The following is a 20680-nucleotide window of genomic DNA, read 5'->3' as shown; positions in this document are numbered from 1 at the left end:
GGTCAAGCCAAACATACCTGGACTTCTGTCACCAGACGTTTTGTCGCTCGTTCAACTTTTAGGGTCTCTTCGACCTCTAGGATTTCCTCATGCATAACCCACTCGTCGTTCCGCCAGCGCGACACATATACATGTTGTCGCTTGTCTTGGGGGCGGCCCGGGATCTCTTCTACTTCGTCCTCTTCGGCCTCTTGTTCAGGGGGCGGCGCTGGTCTAGAGTCTGTAGTCTCTGCGACCACTATGGCTTTCCCATGAGCCAAAGCATTGGCAAGCGTGCTCTGTGCCAACTCCGGTTGCTGCTCCTCGGCTTGGTCTGGTTCCCTTGGCGCTAAGGTATCCGCCTCAGCAGGGTTAGTGCTTGGAGCACTTGTACTTGGCCCGGCTCTCTTCTCGACTAGCTGCTCGGGGACTGTCGTCTGGTCGCTCGTCTACTGAGGTTCTGGCGGAATTTCTTCTACAGGTTCCTCCACAGCCGGCTACTGAGCAGTTCTTTCCGCCAGTACTGGCAAAGCCATGCCACACCCGGCTAGCTGGTCAGGATTTTCGGTGGACGCCGACCTAATATATCAGAGAAAAGTTCAGAAGACAATAGTATTCAATGCAAATTATAAGCTTACATCAAGGTTACAGATACTTACAGCTTGGAAGCACGGAATGACGTGGCAAAAGAGCGTCTCTTCGACCACACCTGCTCCACGTGCTCGGTGGGTTCCACTGGGTCTTTTTCCACGACCGGTACTGGCCCCGAGGTTTGGTGCTCGACACTTCCTCCGCTTGTCCTCTGTGTTGCAGTGGTTGGTGATGCGATCACTGCTGGCACAAAGGAGCCACCCTGCTCTGTCGACTCCATTTGTCTCCTCCTTTTCGAGGGATGAGTCGGAAGATGTCCGCATCCTCTGTTTCATCGTCTGAAAGGGGGAAGATGGCCTGACGACATTTGTTGGCCACCGGACGCTTGCCAGCAGCCCTGGCCGTTGCCTCCTCCCCAACCCCGAGTACCGCCCAGTCGACGTCTTCGGTCCTGGCACTGGTCTGGGCGGTTGGGCCGACAACTTGCGGCCAATTCACACCAGGGGGTGGAGACACGAACACTGCTGCCCGGTCACGACCATTGCTCTGGGAAACATAAAGGCGACAACATAGTCAAATTTTGTTACAACATAACTCTGTAGGTACAAGAAAGTATCATTTACCTTTGGGGGAGGTCGGGCCAGCTTGAAGACGTGCTCGATGTCGCTTAACCTGACATAATTAGGATCAGCTAAGTTGAATAGCTCCCCAATCCTGGCCTTGACTTCGATCTTATCAAGCGCCTCTTTCCTGGTCCTCGTTGGATCTGCGCTCCCCTGGTATTCGTATCTAGGATGCACCCTCTTCTGGCAGGGCTGGATCCTTCGGCTGATGAAGTTCCCGACCACGCTTGGATCATCCAGCTTTCCCCACGGGATCACCCCGAACAGTTCTGCGATCTACTCCAAGTTCTCGGGCTTCTCCAACCAGCTGTTCTTCTTCTCCGGAATCAACCCCACGTCGCATAGGGTGATCGTGTTCGGCTCTTCGTGGATGTAGAACCACTTCTTGTACCATTCGTCCAATGAGGTGTTCCAGGGGCAGTGCAAGTACTGGGCCTTCATACCGTCACGAAGATTGAGGTATACGCCTCCGGCTATCTTCGAGCCGCCGCTCCCTTTCTTCCGCAGACAGAATAGATGGCGAAAGAGGTTGAAATAGGGCTGGAAGCCACCATAGGCTTCGCAAAGATGGATGAAGGTGGAGACAAGAAGAATCGAGTTGGGATGCAGATTGCAAATCCCAATCTCGTAATACAAGCAGAGCCCCTGAAGGAAAGGGTGAACTGGAACCCCAAAACCCCGCTTGAAGAAATCCTCGAAAACCACAATCTCACCTGGTTGTGGATCGGGGAAGCTTTCTCCTTCCGGCGCATGCCATCTCGCGAGTGCCTTGTTGTGGAGCACTCCCGTGGCGACGAGGTCTTCGATGGTCTGCTCATTGCTCCTTGACTTCCACCACTCCTTCGCCATGACTCCGCCTTTCTTCTGGGCATCTCCCTTCACCATTAATCTGCCCTTGCTAAAGGGGTGGATGCGGTGGAGGGGGGATTGGTGATGATTTTGGGAGGAATAGGGTTCGGCAAGAGGAAGAAGAAGGTTGCGGCGGCGAATGACAATGGGGATCGGTAAAAAGTAACTTACCAGTTCTATATTATAAATAAGCAAGAGCTCCGTCGTTTCGTCCGCCCGAGATTCTTGGGAGACGTGCGCACGCGCCGTAGACGATTGTTTTCACAACCCCGAGATCTACGCCAATAAACGCGCCCCTTCGTTACCAGTGTACGCGCCTCTTCGTTGGTAATGTGAGAGGGCCCACACTAACGCACCTCCATACAGGTGCCAAGCGACTGTTTGCCAGAAAGAGCAAGAAGACAGAGTGACGTGTTATATCCGTCTGCTTTTTTGACCAGACGTGTCAGATTGGACTTGACAGAGTAAGGAGATAAATAAATACACCAAATAATAATACAAGCGACGTTTGTTTTTTCGCTGCATGTCTTGTGCTCAATGATGGACCAGACCACTGCCGTGATCGAGGACTGCCCAGACCACTGCCGTGCTTGGGGACTGCCCAGACCACTGCCGTGCTCGGGGACTGCTCCGACCACTGCCGTGCTCGGGGACTGCTTCGGCTACTAATGTGCTCGGGGACTGTCCCGACCACTGCTCGGAGATCGCTTTCCTCGGCTACATGTGATTTGTACTCACATCCAGTTGAGAGACATTTATTTAGACCTTGCTACAAGGCTCATACTTCGCCTTCCAGCAAGCTCGGGGACTACATCGGTACGATGCACCTGCCGGTGCATCTCGTATCGTCTGCACGACGATTGGATTCTTAATTTCAATAGAAATTCTTTTAGACCCTAGCACCACGTGCCTGCGTCATGTACTACCAGGCTCGGGGACTAAGTGGGCACACTTCACCTTGCGGTGAATGTGTTTGCTTAATTGACCCCTATGCTTTGACTGATTGTAAGGATTACTATCGTGCTCGGGGACTGTCCCGACCACTGCTCGGAGATCGTTCTCCTCGGCTATATGTGATTTGTACTCACATACAGTTGAGAGACATTTATTTAGACCTTGCTACAAGGCTCATACTTCGCCTTCCAGCAAGCCCGAGGACTACATCGGTACGATGCACCTGCCGGTGCATCTCGTATTGACTGTACGACAATTGGGTTCTCAACTTAACTGGGAATTCTTTTTAGACCCCGGCACCACGTGCCTGTGTCACCTACTGCCAGACTCGAGGACTAAGTGGGCACACTTCACCTTGCGGTGAATGTGTTTGCTTTTCGACAACTACACCTCTGATGATCAAGGATGCTACGCTTCAAGATTCACTTACATTTCTTTTCTGAAATACAAGTGGGCACACTTCACAGGATGGAAATCTTTTTTTTCTTTTTTCTTAAGAGCACCATACATTCTTCGGACAACCTACTTCTTCGGCGACAACGGTGGTCAGAGATGTCCAGGATTCAAGCCTTACTTGTCGAAGAAGGTTAAAATGGCGTGTCGCAGCATAATACATGGTGCTCGGGGACTAGCTGTGGGGGTATTAACCCCTATACCCTTACGGCTAGGCTTGGGCCGGCCCGGATCAGTGGGTCCGGTCCACCAAAATACGACGCGTGGCCTGGCCAACCTGATCGGAGTCCCGCGCAAGGAGTCAAGGCAGATTTGGCGATCAAGCAAGATCCTGGTCGGTTAGAATAGGAATCCTTATCCGGCCACATATGGCAATTGTAACTGGCTAGGATTAGTTTCCAGATCTGTAACCCTGCCCCCCGGACTATATAAGGCGGGCAGGGGACTCCTCTAAAAAACATCTCTCATTGACATACAGCAATACAATCAGACGTAGGACGTAGGTATTACGCCTTCTTGGCGGCCGAACTTGGATAAAACCTCGTGTCTGTCTTGCGTCACCATCTTGTTTAAGGCTTGCGCATCTGTCTGCCGACAATCTACTACCTTAGGCATACCCCTAGGTAGACTGCCGATCATATTTCGTCGACAATAGCTTTTCAAGATCTTTCTTGAGCTTTTCATTCTTATTCTTGAGCTTGACATACTCATCATAGTTGTCGGACTCAACCACTTTCTTGCTTTGCTACTACAACCTTGCTCAATGCTCTCAACAATCAAGTCATCACATGATGTAGCTATATCAATCTTAACAACATTGTTAGTAGTATCATGTGGCTCATTGTATAATAACTCATGAGAAAGAACAAGATTGTCATGATTAACCTTGAGATTGGTGTACTCTTCTTTTAGCAAATTGTAGCTAGTGGTGAGCTCATTATGTATCCCCTCAAGTTTATCATGTTTTCCTCTAAGCTTCTTTTTAGAGGATTTGAGCTCCTTGAGTTTGGATGACATAGTTTTATTTTCTTCTCTAAGCTCAACACTAGCTTTTTCGGCTATGTCATATTTTGCTAAGAGTGAGTCCTTCTTAAGTTCTAGCTTTTTATTTTTAGCTCTTGTCTTTTTAATGATTTTAGTATATTGGTTTAGCAACTTGACAAGATCATCATAAGAAGGTGATTCAAATTCTTCATCACTATCACTATCATCATTGCTAGCATTATCATCACCACTACTATCATCATCATTTTGTACCTTTCGTTCACCCTTGGCCATAAGGAATAGGTGTGTAGAGGATGACGGCGACGGCGTCGATGAAGATAGTGAAGAATCAATTACAATAGCGGCCACCTTCTCGTTCTCATTCTCACTTTCATCATTGGATGAGTCACTTGATGATTCAATATCCGTGAGCCAATCACGAACAATGTATGCCTTGCCATTCTTCTTCTTGTGATATTCCTTCTTCTTGCCATCATTCTTCTTGTGTGGCTTGTTCTTCTTCTTCTCATCATCATCTTCATCACTTGAGTCATCTTTCTTGCCCTTGTACTTCTTCTTGTACTTGTCTTTCTTGGGTTTGGGGCATTGATGAGCTAGATGACCAAGTTCTCCATAATTATAACAATCTATTTCGGAGATGGACTTCCTTCTATTACTAGTGAAGAATTTCTTCTTCTTGCCATCAAACTTGACACCATTCTTGTTGAGCTTCTTGAGCATCTTGGCAGTTCTTCTCACCATGAGAGTAAGACTTGCATCACAATTTCATCATCACTTGAACTATCATGATCAACTCTTGCTTTGCCCCTCTTCTCTTGGCTAGCCTTGAATGCCAAATTTTTCTTCTTGGTGGAAAAAGAGCCATCTTGTGGTGTGATGTGCATGTACATCTCATGTACATTGATCTTCCCCAATATTTGAGTTGGTGTAGCGGTGGAAAGATGACCTTGATGAAGCACCATCACAATATGCCCATATTTGTCAATGAAGAGGACACTCAAGATCTTTCTCACAACATCGAAGGGTTGCATTTGTGTGAGTCCAAGCCCATTGACTTCATCTACAAGAACATTCAAGCGTGAATACATCTTATTAGCGCTTTCTCTAGGAAGCATCTCAAATGAATTAAGCTTTTTCATCACAAGGTGGTAGCGTTCCTCACGCTCACTCTTGGTTCCCTCATGGAGCGCACAAATGTCCGACCATAGTGCATGGGCATCTTTGTGGTTCCGCACACGGTTAAAAACATCTTTGCAAAAACCTCTAAAGAGAGTGCTGCTATGTGCATGATATGGTATTTGATCTTATCTCTGAAGTGACAGGCAAAGAAAAGTTAGTTTCTGTATGGAACCATATGAATGAAACGTTTCATTCACAGGAAGTTCAGTGGTTATCCCTTCAAAACAGAATGTTAGATCATGCTAACCATTGGGCTACTATGAACATGCAAGGAGTGAGGTCAGTTTTTGTATTTCCATCTGCTGTTTAACTTTTTCCAGACCTTGCAAGCTTCAGAGGCCTGCTTGTGCTGGATTTACAAAGCTGTCGTCTTTCACAAGGCTGCAGTCTGAAGCATCTTGGGAATCTAGTTCACTTAAGATACCTGGGACTGAGAGACACAGGTATTACTCACCTCCCTGAAGAAGTTGGGAAGCTCCAATCTTTACAAACGTTGGATGTAAGAAGAAATGAAATTTCTAGCTTGCCACCAACTGTTGTTGAGCTCAAGCATTTGATGTGCCTCCGCATTGACAGCTGGACAAGAGCACCACACGGGATTGGGAGCTTCACATCGATTGAAGAGCTGTCAACGCTATGCATCCAGGACTCCACAGATATTATAGAGCAGCTGGGCAATCTAACGAAGCTGAGGGTGCTGGGTATTGACTGCTGCACTGAATGGAACGTCAACGAGGTGGAGAGGTTTCTAGTAGAGTGCCTACATAAGTTGAAAAAAATCAAAACATTATCTATCTCAGTGGTTGGTGAATGCAACTGATGCCTGGGTCGACATCTTCGTAGATTGGAACTAACCGGATGCTGGCCATCCAGTGTCGCTTTTCTGAATAATCCATCACCTCTTCTGGAGCTCTCTTTCCTGTCCATCGAAGTGAGCAAGCTTCAGCAGAAGGATCTCCAAAGTCTTGGGAGGTTGCGGGCTCTCAGCTATCTCGACATAGAGGTGGGCAATCAGAAGCTTGGAAGTGTTCAGACATTCATCATTGGTGCCTGCTCCTTCCCGTGCCTTGTACACTGCACTCTGCGGGGATACATAGGACCCGTGGCGTTTCAGCAAGGAGCTATGCCAGAGGTGGCAAGACTTCACTTGGCATTCCCTGTGCGAGAGATCAGAGAAACTGCAGGCATCGATGATGGTGGTTTTGATGACTTGGGTTTTGGGAACCTGCCGCGGATCCAAGATGTATCCTTTTTGCTCCGTCGGGGAGGAGCCAGTAAGGGGGAGGTGGAGGAAGCTGTGGCTGCGCTGAGGCAGGCAATTGAAAGCCATCCCAATCATCCCACACTTGAGATACTCTGACGAAGATGATGGTGAGCTATCTCCAGTGTACCTCTTGCAGGCTTGATGATGCTCACACTGATGACATTTCCTAGCCAGTCAACTATTTTTTTGAGGAAACTGGAGGGGCCTTAGCCCCTACAGAGATTTTATTACGAATAAGAAGGTGCCAAAATTACAAAACAAAGCAAAGCAACAAAGCTAGCCAGCCAACTATGTTGATTACTTATTTTTTTTTGTCAATACTAATGGCCAACATCAGTTGCAGGAGTACCTGTGATCCTGCTGTTGGGCAACGACAGCAATAATGCGCGGATGGTTCTGCAGCATGGCCATATGCCCATATGATCATTATCATCACCAGGAAGATCTCGATCTGAAGAACAAAACGCAAGGGTATTGATGCGACAAGCTTCTATCCTTGCATAGATCAAACGTCATTACAGGATGTCATTCGTTACAGATGAAGAGTTCCTACAACTATGAAGATACTGGAGCCAGGACTGAATATCTTCAGAGTTCAGAGCTGCCGGCCTTTCTCAGGGTGAAGCGTTTTCTCCGAACTGTGAGGTCGTCGATTACACGGCTAAGAACCTGAGCTATAGAAGAAGAAGATTCGTTTTGGAAGATTTCTCCATTCCGCGCGTCCCAGAGTCGCCATAGGATAGTCAGCAAAACTGATGGGCAGGGCACAGCCTGCTGTCGAACCCATGGGGAGGGTGCGAACCATTCTCAGAAGGAACAGTAGGCCTCGGTTCAAAATTTGAATCCATCGTCGAGCTCGAGCCCGTGCTACAGTGCGAGGTCGCCCGAGAGGCGAGGAAGGAGAACAGGGCAGAAGCAGAATCGTGGTGGAGGTTGAAGATGATCCCATCTAAGACAAAGTCAGAAGAGACGTGGGAAGCTCCATTGGATTGGGAAATCCAAATCTCATCGATGGCCCCATCCGTCCGGGGCGGGGAAGAAAGGCCTAACGACAGGGCAAAAGAAGTTTTCGAGAGCAAAGGATTGGAAGCGCGTACCCGGATTGCCGTCTGGGCGGCCGTCGTCTTCCATAAGAGAACTCATAAGGCTTGCGTTCCCCTGCAGGCGCGAGGTTGGGGTTCGCCCGCTGGTTGGACGGTCGTCTCGGGCAGCTTGTCATGGACGCCGCGAGTCGGAACAGCAGGAGGTCCAGGGCTACGTACGCTCCAAGGACTGAAGGGGGTGCGGGTGGTGCGCCGAGCACCCTTCAGCAATGGAACCTCCGGACGGGGTTTTGGCAGGGCGGCATTCTGACGAACACCTGGGGTGCATGCCTGCGCGGGGGCACGCGCGCACAAGGCCGCACGCCCAAGAGGCAGCGGGCCTGGCCATGGCGGGTTCGGAGATGTGGCCAGTCGGGGCGGAGGAATGGTTCGGAGTTGCAGCGGTGGGGAAGGTTGAGCGGTGAGAGGGACCCAAAGCAGAGCAAGTGGGTTGGGGGGCGGGGAAGGACCGTCGCCGCCGTGGACGCCGGTGCCGGAATGGCAGTCGGCAGGGGGCGGGGCTCGTCGGAGAGACGGGCTTCGCCGGGAGGAGCGGGGGAGTCGCTAGCAGAATCGAAGAGGATTACAACATTGGGCACTATCAAAATATTTTGAGGGTAATAATGAATTATATATACATAAATAATATATATGCGTTGGGCAAAAATAAACAAACTTAAAAATTCCGACGCCTGAGAGATTCGAACTCTCGCGGGGAAACCCCATGTACTTAGCAGGCACACGCCTTAACCACTCGGCCAAAGCGTCGTTTGATCGTGTAACTTTTTTTAATGTGTGTGGATGAAATAAAACGCTCTCCGTGGAGTCTCACTACGTGTCCGATGCATTAGTAACCAACTAACCATGCACGCTATAGATTTCATCTGGATAAAACTCATCTCGTCTCTCTGCTTATAATTCAGATGTTACATCATCATCATTTTTATTGATGTGCCACCTTATTAGATGGAAATAAAAATTTTAATGGGATTGGCCTAAGAAATCTTATGACTACAAAGATTCCGCTTGATTTTTTTTCTTTAAATCAGCTAAATAATGATGTACATTAGGCAAAAGAGGAGAGCGGGTAAACTACTGCTGAAATGCGTGATTTACTTTTGATTTTACTAAAGACAGAGTGGCTCGCGAAATTTACTCAAAATAAGACACCAATTTCAAAGCTAAAATACATGTATCCTTAATTACAACAAACCCATAGCATCCTAAGACAAAACCCTGCTTTTCTTCTTGACATACACACAATATCTTTGATCCCTTGATAAAGTATGGTCGTAACTCGTAAATGCCTCTCCTCTGCTAGAAATGTTCTCGAAAGGCCCCCTAGGTTTTTCACATTGGCATGCATACACCCACCTCCTCGTCTCCCTCTTTCATTTTTACCCTTTACCTTTTCCCTTTTTACAAATTCGGGCCACAACACCAATGTACACGCGGCGCAACCATACCCTCTTGCACTCACACTCGCCGTCATCTCTGATCAACGTCCAGGATCTGACGATCGAGCCCCACAAGCATGCATGTCCTCCACCCGTGGCCGTGCGTGACGTGCAACTCCGATGCAGCGACGACGTGCGTGCGTGCGTGATCACGACACGCCGCCGCCGCTGCTGATCTCCTCCACCATCCACGCGGCCTCCGCGACGCTGGGCCGGCACTCGGGCTCGGGGCTGGCGCAGTGCACGCCGACCCGGAGCAGCCTGACGGCGGCGTCCCCGCCGGCGGCGGCAATGGCCGGGTCGACGAGCTCCCCCTCGCCGCCCTCGGCCACGGCCGTGGCCGCCCAGTGCACGACGTCGGTGCCGCCGCGCGCGCTGTGGAGGTACTGCGACGGGAACCGCCCCGTGACGAGCTCCAGGAGCACGACGCCAAGGCAGTAGACGTCGGAGCGCGCCGACACCACCCCGCGCGTGGTGCCCTCGGGCGACCGGAACGCGAACATGGCCTGCGGCGCCTGCGCCGCGTTCACCAGCGGGAAGAAGCCGTAGTCCACCAGCCGGGGCTCCATGCCAGCGTCCAGGAGGATGTTCCCCGACTTGAGGTTCCCGTGCGGCGGCGGCGGCGGCGGCGCGTCGAAGTCCGCGCCGTCCATGCTCACCAGCCGCCCCGCCGGGATCCCCAGCCTCTCGTGGAGGAACGCCAGCCCGCGCACCACGCCGACGGCCACCCTCAGCCGTCCCTGCCAGTCCAGGATCAGCCTGTTCGGACTCTGGTCGCCTGCCAGGGTCGTTATTAAAGTTGATTAATTAGTCATGTGATTAATTAGCTAGCTAGCTAGCTACTAATAACGATTGATTGATTAATTAGCTGCGCTAATTAACCAACCAGATGGTTAATTACCATGTAGGATGTAGAGGAGGCTGCCGCGGGGCATGTACTCGGAGACGATGAGCTTCTCCTCCTTGCGGTAATGGTAGCCGACGGGCGGGAGCACGTTGGGGTGGTGGAGCTCGCCGAGCATGTGCACGTGCTGCTCGAACTCCTCGCGCCCGACGCGGTTCATGTCACGGAGGCGCTTGACGGCCACGGTCACGCCGTTGCGCATGGCGGCCTTGTACGCCGACCCCAGGGTGCCGTTGCCCAGCACCTCGGCGGAGGCCTTCATCAGGTCCGGCAGGCCGAACGCGGGGATGTCCTCGTTCAGGAGGACGAACTCGCCCATCCGCCGGCCGCTGCTGCCGCCGTGGCTGGACGACCCGCCGCCGGCCACGTCCACGGCCACCATCTCCCCGGCGCGCGGCGCCGTTGTCTTCGACCCCGCCGCCGCCGCGGACTTGCTGGAGCCGGCGCCTGCGCCTGCGCCGGCACCGGCGGCGGCCGTGCTGCCCGCGTAGTAGTCCCACGCCGGCGCGGCGCTGTTCCTCTCGTCCTGCCGCAGCATGAGCACCATGGCGCCGATGACCAGCAGGATGACGAGCAGGATGATGCCGATGACGACGAACACGCTGGTCTCCTCCTCCATGGCCATGTAGTCGGCCGCCGTGGGCGGCGGCATCGTGGGCGGGAGCGCCGGGCCGGCGGCCACGCACACCGCGGCGTCGCTTCCCGGCGAGCCGCACAGCCCGGGGTTCCCGGCGAACGACGACGCCTCGTAGCGCTCGGCGACGCTCTGCGGGATGGAGCCGCTGAGGCGGTTGTGGGACACGTTGAACCGCTTTAGCGACTCCGGCAGCTTGAACGGAATCGGCCCGTCGATCTGGTTGCGGTCCAGGTGGAGCTCGATGAGGCGCGGCGCGCTCGCGATCGCGTCGGCGGGGAGCGGGCCCGTGATGCGGTTGTTGTCGAGGTAGAGCTTCTTGAGCCACCGCATGTTGGCGAACACGTCGGCGGGGATCGGCCCGGAGAAGTTGTTGGAGGAGAGGTACAGCGCGCGGAGGCCGCGCAACGTGCCGAGGCTCGCCGGCAGCGGGCCGGAGAGCGCGTTGTGCTTGAGGTTCACGGAGTGGAGCCGCGGGAGCTTGGCGATGGCGCCGAAGTCGAACGTGCCGGACAGGTTCATGTGCGTGAGCCGGATGCCGACGAGGCTGCCCTTGTAGCACTGCACCCCGGGCCAGGGGCTCGTGGCGTCGCACGGCGGGAACGGCGACGTCGCCGACCACGCCTCCAGCCTGCCGGTCGGGTCTGTGAACGACTTCTTGAGATTTACGAGCGCCGCCCCTGCCTCCGACACGTTGCCATTGTCGGCAGCGGCAGTGGCGGCAAGGAGGAGGAGGAAGAGAGGTGGGAGCCGAAAGGCGAGGAGGGTGACCATGACCGGGTGTGGTGGTGGTCAGAGCCTGTCCTCTAGCTTTCTTCCAGCTCTCTTCTCGGACGACGGATGGTCCCTTCCCTGCCTGCCTTTCGTGGCGCTGCTTCGCCCTGGTTTTTGTCAACGCCTCTTCTGCTGCTCCAGTGGTTGCGCAGGCGGATCTGGGACTGGGACCCAAAAATAGGGTGCCCCACAGCTGAGACGGCAAGCGACCAACGGGAGAAGACGATGCAATGCGATGCAAACAGCCGAGGCGTTCCAGCTTCTTCAGAAATCAGAGCAGGTGTGGAAAGCAATGGGACAAAGGTTGGATTACAGCAGAGGATGGCCTAAACGGCTAAACCTCGCTTTTTTCCCTGGCAGGTACAAATGATTCCTGGTTTTGTAGACAGGACTAAATATAGTCAGGGTGCAAGATAAGCAAGGATTAAATTAGTAAACTGAAACAGCTTCATGTTCATTGATGCATTGCATGAATATAACATGCTACAAATCAAATGCAGATTTAACCATTCACCTGAGGAAAGGTAATGTTTTGAGGGATGTTTACCTTTATTTATTAGGCATTCTATATGTGTTATTTTCATAACCACAACCAATAAGCTTTTTAAAAAATATATATATATTCTTAGAAGAACCATAGGTAACCTAATAAGTATGCCTGCAGCAATATTATTTGGCTCTTAGAAATGAATCTTGTTCTCAAGAATTTCTTGTTGTACATCTAAAGACAATAAAACAAAACACTACAAACACTGCTACCAATCTATGTACAAGAAAAGGGTAAACCGCTCCTTACACTATCACCAATCCTCCTAACTAGCAAACAAAATTTCAACATCCAAAGCTACATTTGTCATATGTACACACATCATCCATCAGCGCTCAGCCTGGGCTACCTTGAGTCCTGGACAACCTACTGTACATACTCCTCCTGCCTTGAAAGTTTGAATAGCTCTGCAATTAGCTCCAAGTTGAGCATCTTCGTCTCTGGTATCCGATAGTAGAACAGAAAAAGTGGAGCGCAGCACACAAGTGCATAGATCCCGCATGCTCCACCAAGCCCGATGGTGCTCATCATCACCGGGAAGCAGTATGCTGAAAGCAGGCCCCCAAACCAGAAGGAAAGCGAACAGAAACTTACACAGGTCGCACGGGCCTTGGTTGGGAATATCTCAGAGCAGAGAATGTTAGGTATTGGTCCCAAACCAACGACATAGGAGCAGAAGCAAATGGTTAATGCGAAGTGGAAGACGATGGCACGCTCGAACAATCCCATATTCAACAGGGTGGACATAGACATAACGCTCAATGATAATATAAGGATAGGAGTAGTGGCCAGCACAAGAACCCTACAAAAAAAGGTTGAGTTGTATTAATAAGTAGTTTCTATCAGGAACAGGAACAAACATGTAAAAAAGAATTAACTAAAATGAATATTTACTTCAAAATCATGATCACTACATGACAAACTTGTTGCTGGATAAGCCGGCAAAGCGAAATGTTGGTAGATAATGTTGGCAAGGAATTTTTTAGGATACCCAATGCAAATGAACCTAAGAAGCAGAGTGTGGAAGCACAATTATACAATGTCAGAGGTGTATTGGAGTTCAGAAATGGTACAACATCTAATGCTGCCGGTGAGGCAGCAAAAGGCTATATATTGAGATCAAATGATGTATCTATGAACAGACCTTGGTCATGTGGATGCATTTCTACTAATTGTAAATCAACATTATTTCGAAATTGTAATGTTGACGGTGTCTCAGAGTTTACCTTCTTCCGCAGACATCCATCAGCAGCATTGCGGCAGTTATACAAGGGAGTATCAGCAAAGCATGAAGGGTACTTATGAGAATTGATGTTGAATGTGGGGAAAGTCCAATGTCTGAAAACAAGCTAACTCCAACCTGTTCAAGTATTTCAGGAGCACAGCGGAGAAGACCACTGATTCCTGTAGACTGTATTTTTTAGAAGAGCAAACATGAAACAAGCAAAAAAAAAACGTGTCAGCAGACTAACTAGCATTATATATGTATGGTAGCCAGTGCAGAGGGATTGTAAACTGAACTCCATGCTGAATGGAATATAAAATCTACAATAACACAGAATCATACCTGCTGAAGGGCTTGAATTAACATGCCATAACACAAGGCATGCCTGATTCCTGGTTGAAGAAGCACCCGCCATTTAAACTTCATATCAGCTGTTTCAGATAGCCGGACTATTTGATGTCTGAATGGATGTCGCCCTGTGCTTTCTATATCACGAGGTGCAGACTGGTGAGGCGATACGAACCCATGAATTTCTTCTTCTTCAATGTCATAATCATGTATAGACGCCATAAACTCTTGTGCAAGTACTGATGTTCCATGCCTTCTTAAATATGAAGAGCTCCCTTCAGATGTAAAAGAGGTATTTGTATCATTTACTTCAACACTTGCTGCCTGAGAAACAAGAGAAGCCCGCAAACCATCTCCATTGTTAACTTCTCCAGCAGAATAAGCCTCCCTAGTCTGTTGATCACTGTTACCATCCCTGTGCTCATTCATATGTTCATGTTCTGGAAAAGAAAAACTGTTGAAGACTGGGAAGAAACTATTCCGTCTACTTCCTCCTTCTGACATATTCTCATGAATGCTTCCGAGAAGATCAACTAGTGGGTCCGAAAGCTGCCAGTAAAAAGTACTACGGGGCCAAGTGTGGCTAGCACTGGTTCCAGAGAAACTTTGAGCACGAGCAGTGCCAACAGCAGAGTCAGATATGATGTCCACACCTTCCACAATAACAGCGATCTCTCCTGCAGGTCTATGTGATGTCATGATGCATTTATGCTTCTTTATTTTCGACAAAAATAGAAATGAACAAGTGATTGGCTCAATTTATCAAAACAAGACAGTCTGTTAATGCATCATGTGTAATTAAAGCACCATCAACCCCCAATCATATTGACATATTGTTGTCAGTACTTCATCAGCATTGTCTCACAGCATTTAACTGTAAAACAAAACCGTCATCCAATTGTTCAATCTCTATGTTAAGTATGTAATGTCAAATGCTGCTTATGTTTACAATTTTACAGCATATAGGTTCTAGGACATGAATAAGAGGACTGAATTAGTTCCCATTCAGTTCTTGAATATGAAGTCATGTATTACTAGGCTACTATATTACTTACTCCCTCCATTCCAAATTATAAGACGTTTTGGCTTTTTTAGATACATAACTTTTGTTATGCACCTAGATATACACTATGTCTAGATACATAGTAAAAGTAATATATCTAGAAAAGCCAAAGCGTCTTACAATTTGGGGTGGAAGGGAGTACATAGTTCTATTAGTATCTTCTATGTTAGGAGGCTTTTTTTGTAATGTAAGAGGTTCAATTAGCACCTCCAATGACAAGCTGAAATCAAAAGATCATGTATCTTCATTTCTCATAGTTCTGACTTGCATGAACACCAGACAAAGAAAGAGGTGGACGGAACAGCACCATCACCCATTAAATGACACAAAAATCAGGTTCATGATCCCGCAAATCAGCTGATAACAGTAATATTTCCAAAACTGCAAATTTAGTTTGTATGATCATGCTGTCAGACATTGGTTACAACTTTACATTTCTCAAGTCCCCACAATAACTACATTTATTTACTCAGTTCCCTACTAATCAAGACCAAACTATCTTCAGATGAATTAGTAGCTTGTGAATAAATATGGAAGCATTGTCAAGTGTCAACAATCTCACCTGAAACATCATGTTTCTTCCCTCTAAGCCACTGCAGAGAAACTCTGGCCTCACTAATCTTTCCGTCACTTGCAAGCCACCTAGGTGACTCTGGCAAGTAGTAAACCAACAAAGCAAAGTAGACAATGGAAGGAGCAAAGATTGCACCAATCATGATTCTCCAGTTAGGTGAAGACATTAGTGTTAACCAGAATATCAGGCAATATGAAAAGATAGTTCCTAGGAAGAACATAAACTGTGGCATAGTTCCAAGTAATCCCCTCATATTTGGAGGAGATGTTTCCGATATATAAATAGGGACACAGGTGAAAACCAACCCACTTCCTGATCCAACAATTAACCTAGCTAGAAGTACAATGTAGATGTTAGGAGACCACAGCATCAGGACACCACCCGAAAACAATACCAGAGATGAGTAAACCAGTATGGCACGCCTTCCAAGCCAATCTAATAGTGCTCCAGAGAATATTGTTATCACAATAGCCCCAAATGTTGAGGCTGCTAAAGTTATACCTTCAATAGAAGGTCCATTCAACAATTCAAATTCTTTTTCCATATGATGATTAGCTTCTGTCAGATAATTAAAATCAAGGTTAGTATGATTGTCAGATAGTTGAGATCTCTAATGGAGGTAATTAATGTATAATTACAATCAATAGAGCAAAGAAAAAAATACCTAATAATGCTGCAAAATCCCATCCAAGCAATGCATACCCAATAGAAACAACAACTGCCGAAAACACTGTTGACTTCATCTCATCAAGTACTATAGCCCTTTTGCAAACAATTATAAAACCTAGACAGTATGAAACCTGTGAGAAAATTTGCTTAAAAATAGAATTCAATCAAGTTAATTTTTTTATGGCAACCAATTGAACTTCTCATCTCAGAGTTAGACAAACAGTTAAACACAAGCCAGTCTATAAACCCATCGGTCACTACACCAGTTATGTTACGACATATGAACCTCTCATTTGTTTTAAAATTAGCCGGTTAATGCATTAGCTATGTCATAAACTTATGTGCCATAATTGCTTCATTTGCTATGTTTTTTATAAGAAACTTTAGATACTTCTCCATAGTGTTCAGTTTACGTCTCGCAAATGGTTACAATATTTGATTCCATCTATAGTGAAAGCATATTCGATTGATACTGGAAACAGGGACAGGGCTACAGGGTGGTTCCTGTGGGCCATGGACCACCCTGCACTCTGTCCTAAAAGCTCATAGGATTTAGGAATTCTAATTCTGTTTCCAAATCCACCGTGATGCTTCCGCTTCCACCTTCGTAGGCATGGCTGGTCCCAGCAGCCAGTCGCCTGTGCCCCTTCCTATTCGCTGCTCCGTGCGACCTATTAGCTCCTCTGTGCGACCATCTGTGCTCCTTTGTATTCGTCCACACCCAACGGGCAACGGCTTCACATGCCGGCAGCGGCGTCGGGCGGTGAAGCACACCTGAGAAGTCAGCCCTCAGGTATGCCTCACAGCCAATCAACCTGCTTGCCTATTGCCTATGAATGAACTTTTAATTTGAAAAAAGAAAACGCTATCCTATATAGGTGCAAGAGCACAACCACCCACACAAACTGCTCCTGCAAACCAGAAATACATTTTTGCAAACTTCCTAGTGGACGGTTGAAACCTAAAGAAAATGGTGAGTATCTGTCAATCTGTGCCCAACTTCTGTCTGATCCATTCTAATGCTAATTGTATCTAGTTGTTATATGTTCACTGACTCTTGTGACTGTTCTTTACCTATTATAGGTATGTAATCTTTCAATGGTACATTAATCAATCTAGACTCATCTATTCTGTGATGTTCGTATGTCCTCTAGCTTAATCGTATTGTGTTTCGTAGTTCATATATTTGTGTTTCGACATGTTATATTTATAGCGGCTAAATTTTATTTTAAACAAGGCAATGGACCACCCAGCTACAAATCCAGGCTACGCTACTTGACTGGAAAAAAAGTGCTCTGAAAGGCAGCATACATGATTAAATGCACCACAAGCAGAATACTGGCATTGTTCAAATTATGTGGAAAAACATCCTGCCTTGACAGTTCAGTTATCCAATTGTGTTATAATTCAGTTAGCAGTAGACCACATTCAAGATGGAACCAGATGCAAATGAATAAACAATAAAAGAGGCATATGACACGAATGCGTCCAGGGAGCATCTGAGTGAAGTTTTTCATTGTATTACAGAGTACTCAAACTCTAAATGACTAGGTCTCCATCAAAGAATCCTCATCTCACATTTGTCAATTGTAAAATCCTTATCCCACCTCAGCTGCCATTATCCTGTGGCCACAACCCAGCACTGCCACCTCCTCTAACTTGCCACCATTACGCCACTGTACATCTCCTTCAGCTCCAGTGGCACCACCCATCAGATCGCCAGCCCCCACTGCCGCAGCACCACCTAACTTGGACATTCAATTTGCAGTGTATCATGCTCATCAATGCTTGCCAGTATCATGCAGCACCGGACCATTTCCCGCAGCAGGATGGCCCCCTTTGCCCCTTCTCAATCTATAGTCAGGGCTCTGCCCTGGTGAACCCAAACAAAATAAAGAAGGTTCATATGCAAGTTCACATAACCCAAATACACACACAAACATGAATATACCCTACATCATCATGGTGATCTCCCAACTCTAAAAGCCCCCATCAATTCCAGGACACTACTGTCAAGTGCAATCGCAAACCTTCCATGTTTGCATTAGCTCTCTTGACTGAAGGGTCTGTTGATTTTAAATAAGAGATGTATTAAATTACCAGATATAGACGGCTCACATGCTTGTGTTTTCTCCAGCTATTGTTGCCTAAACAGATTATTTATACAGCTGTTAGCCAATTTCAACCCTAGAAATGAGGCCTGTCACAAGGATATAGGAGCATGACTGATCCATTGCAGCACTTTGTTTTTCTGTTTGTTTATCCTTTTTGCAATGTTTAGCTCACAAAGCGCAAAGTTACAACAGGTCAACAGCTAAAATGGTCCCAACAATCAGTAAAATATCGCTGATCCAACCAACCCTGCAGAGCATTGAGGTGAAGTAATATGCAACAAACATTAGGTGAAGTAGCATTTTTTTGCATGTGAAATCGAAGACTGGTTAAAAATATCTGGAATGGGAACAACTGTGTCTATTTGTGGAAGTATGCAACCTCTCAAAAGTCAAAACAAAATGAAAATAACACTCCACGGATTAGTGGAAAGATATGGCCTTCCAATAATAGGGGTTCAATTAAAGACACTACAATTAAGTAGCATTAGTAACTATCACGAGCAACGGTAAACCAACCAAATTCAATGTTGCCAATTGTATTTCAAATATCAACCATCAGCATTGTCCACAAGTAATGCTCTGAACTATCTCCCATCTCTTTAAAACAATAGTTACCTGATCTTTACATTTACAGAAATCAACTCGATAATATGACCCCACATTCAAGCAGAATTTACCAACAAAAGTAAAATCAAATATCCCGCCAAAAAACGGAGATAGAACTAGTACGGTACAGAAACACTTGAAAAACCCAACCCGAGCTATCCAACTAATGTCAGCTGCTTGGCCAATCTCACATCATGTACAGTTCTTCGTTCTCAACCTCAATCATATGACTTGAGAAATCATGTGTGGTTTCACCATTTTCTTCCATCAATGTCAGCAGAAGCACATGGGTGCAACTTACAGAAATCCACAAACTTACAGTACAGGTAGACATAGTGTGCACTGACCATACATGGATACGTGCCGCTATAATTCCCAATTGGAAACACAAGGTTCATCCAGAAACACGAAAGGCCAACTAGTTTCACCGATATGGGCAGGCAGCCCCAAAAGCCAATCCATATCAGCAGGGGCGGATCCAGTAAAGGGACATGGGTGTACACATGTACACCCAATAATTTTTGCAAAAACTTCGAAGTTAGGAGGCTTGTCAAATAGCTAAATAGCTTTAGGTTAGGGTTTCGGTGCTCAGCTTCGCACAGCATAAGGGAAGGGAAGAGAAGGGGTGGGAGTACCTGGTGGGTGCTCGTCGCCGGCGAAGAGACCAACCAAAGCCTCAGCACCTGGCCTAGGGCGGCGGCGGCCCGACAGTCGCCTGAGAGCGAGAGGGTAGCGAGCGAGAGAGACAGAACGAGGAGGGAAGAGGGATGCAGGAGCAGCGGACGGAAGGGGAAGCAGGCATCGACATCGGACACTATCAATGGCTAGTACAACATTTGTTGTGGGCCGTTTTTTCAGTTTCGCTTAAAATTTCTTTTTTTTTATTTTTCTTTCTCTCCCTTTTAATAATTTTTTATTCTTGTTGATTTCATATATCTATTCTCTACATTGGACACTATCAATGGCTACTACAACATTTGTTTAAAATAACAAAACAGAAATTTCATATCTATTCTCTACATTGGACACTATCACTGGCTAGTAAATATATAGTACATTGTAAATAAGTAAATGGAACTTTTTATATTTTATTAAGGTTGAGTATTTTTCTATTGAAGCTAGAAGCCATTTTCAAAAGAACATATACCAATTTCACAGACCAAGAAGCGATAACAACATTTTTATAAAATAAAAACGATTTTCTCTTTATGACAATTTCCCAAGTGAATATTAAATAGTTTTTGTGCTAAACATGAATGAAGCAATAGTTCCCATGAACTAGGAACATTGCTATCATCAATAAAAAATGGTATGAACTCATTAAAAAAATTCATGCTCCAACAAAAACTAATAAAGAGTATTGACACTTCAATATCTCGTGAAAAAATTGAGTCTTCCTAGCACTCTCTTTTCATTCTATAATTTACTAAGGTTTTTTATGTTGTAACAGGGTTAAAGATTAGGTTGCAAAATACTTTCATGTGTTAGAATTATCACACTTTATCAACCTTAAACAAATCTGGCTAAGCGAGTGTTTATTATCCGCAAGGTACAAAGATAGTAGAGGCACATAGTGGCGTTAAGTCCATAGAAAAGCTCCAACCAAAAACAAAGGTATAGAAGTTGAAAAGATAGACATCGCTATGAGACAAGAGAAAAAGAAGGCTTTTTGACATGACAAGATAAGAGTAGAAATAGTTTGACCATAAAAACAATTATGCGTTCGAAAAAAGTATTGTACAAATAACAATACTGCATAATTATTAATAAATTAGGAATGTTGCCA

The 20680-nt window shown here is 47.0% G+C and overlaps 2 protein-coding genes and 1 non-coding gene across 5 annotated transcripts; all 3 read right to left on the bottom strand.

Annotated features, from left to right (window-relative positions):
* Nucleotides 1-8665: 8665 nt before the first annotated feature.
* TRNAS-GCU (transfer RNA serine (anticodon GCU)) lies at nucleotides 8666-8747 on the bottom strand. The gene has a single exon. It is a non-coding gene; the product is annotated as a tRNA-Ser (tRNA).
* A 461-nt stretch (nucleotides 8748-9208) lies between these two features.
* LOC136485496 (pollen receptor-like kinase 3) lies at nucleotides 9209-12057 on the bottom strand. Its single transcript, XM_066482363.1, has 2 exons — nucleotides 10338-12057; nucleotides 9209-10214 (listed from the first exon to the last, which is right to left on the bottom strand). Exons 1-2 carry the CDS (start codon nucleotides 11746-11748, stop codon nucleotides 9586-9588), a joined length of 2040 nt encoding a protein of 679 aa, XP_066338460.1. The 5' UTR covers nucleotides 11749-12057; the 3' UTR covers nucleotides 9209-9585.
* Nucleotides 12058-12389: 332 nt separating this feature from the next.
* LOC136487054 (monosaccharide-sensing protein 2-like) lies at nucleotides 12390-19683 on the bottom strand. 3 transcript variants are annotated; one of them, XM_066484173.1, is made up of 6 exons: nucleotides 19530-19683; nucleotides 16170-16289; nucleotides 15494-16063; nucleotides 13863-14545; nucleotides 13522-13706; nucleotides 12390-13097 (listed from the first exon to the last, which is right to left on the bottom strand). In XM_066484173.1, the coding sequence occupies exons 2-6, from the start codon at nucleotides 16246-16248 to the stop codon at nucleotides 12662-12664; spliced, it is 1953 nt and encodes a 650-aa protein (XP_066340270.1). In that variant the 5' UTR covers nucleotides 16249-16289; nucleotides 19530-19683; the 3' UTR covers nucleotides 12390-12661. The 3 variants fall into 3 exon arrangements, with proteins under 3 accessions (XP_066340270.1, XP_066340269.1, XP_066340268.1); XM_066484172.1 differs by lacking the exon at nucleotides 19530-19683 and adding an exon at nucleotides 17753-18047; XM_066484171.1 differs by lacking the exon at nucleotides 19530-19683 and adding an exon at nucleotides 17782-18047.
* Between the last annotated feature and the right edge of the window lie 997 nt (nucleotides 19684-20680).

The sequence above is a fragment of the Miscanthus floridulus genome, chromosome 10 (genome assembly GCF_019320115.1).
Source record: "Miscanthus floridulus cultivar M001 chromosome 10, ASM1932011v1, whole genome shotgun sequence".
In the NCBI taxonomy this organism is placed as follows: Eukaryota; Viridiplantae; Streptophyta; class Magnoliopsida; order Poales; family Poaceae; genus Miscanthus; species Miscanthus floridulus.
Note: the sequence above shows the minus strand (reverse complement) of the source record. Positions and strands in the feature narration are given on the sequence as shown.

Bases quoted from the DNA above. Each gene is read 5' to 3' on its own strand.
- LOC136485496 (XM_066482363.1), bottom strand. From the start codon at position 11,748: ATGGTCACCCTCCTCGCCTTTCGGCTCCCACCTCTCTTCCTCCTCCTC. The intron at 10,215-10,337 runs GTAATTAACCAT...CGACCCTGGCAG, and splicing joins CCTCCTCTACATCCTACATG to GCGACCAGAGTCCGAACAGG.
- LOC136487054 (XM_066484173.1), bottom strand. From the start codon at position 16,248: ATGAAGTCAACAGTGTTTTCGGCAGTTGTTGTTTCTATTGGGTATGCA. The intron at 16,064-16,169 runs GTATTTTTTTCT...ATTATCTGACAG, and splicing joins GGATTTTGCAGCATTATTAG to AAGCTAATCATCATATGGAA. The intron at 13,098-13,521 runs GTAAACTCTGAG...CTTTTTTTGTAG, and splicing joins ATGGATGTCTGCGGAAGAAG to GGTTCTTGTGCTGGCCACTA.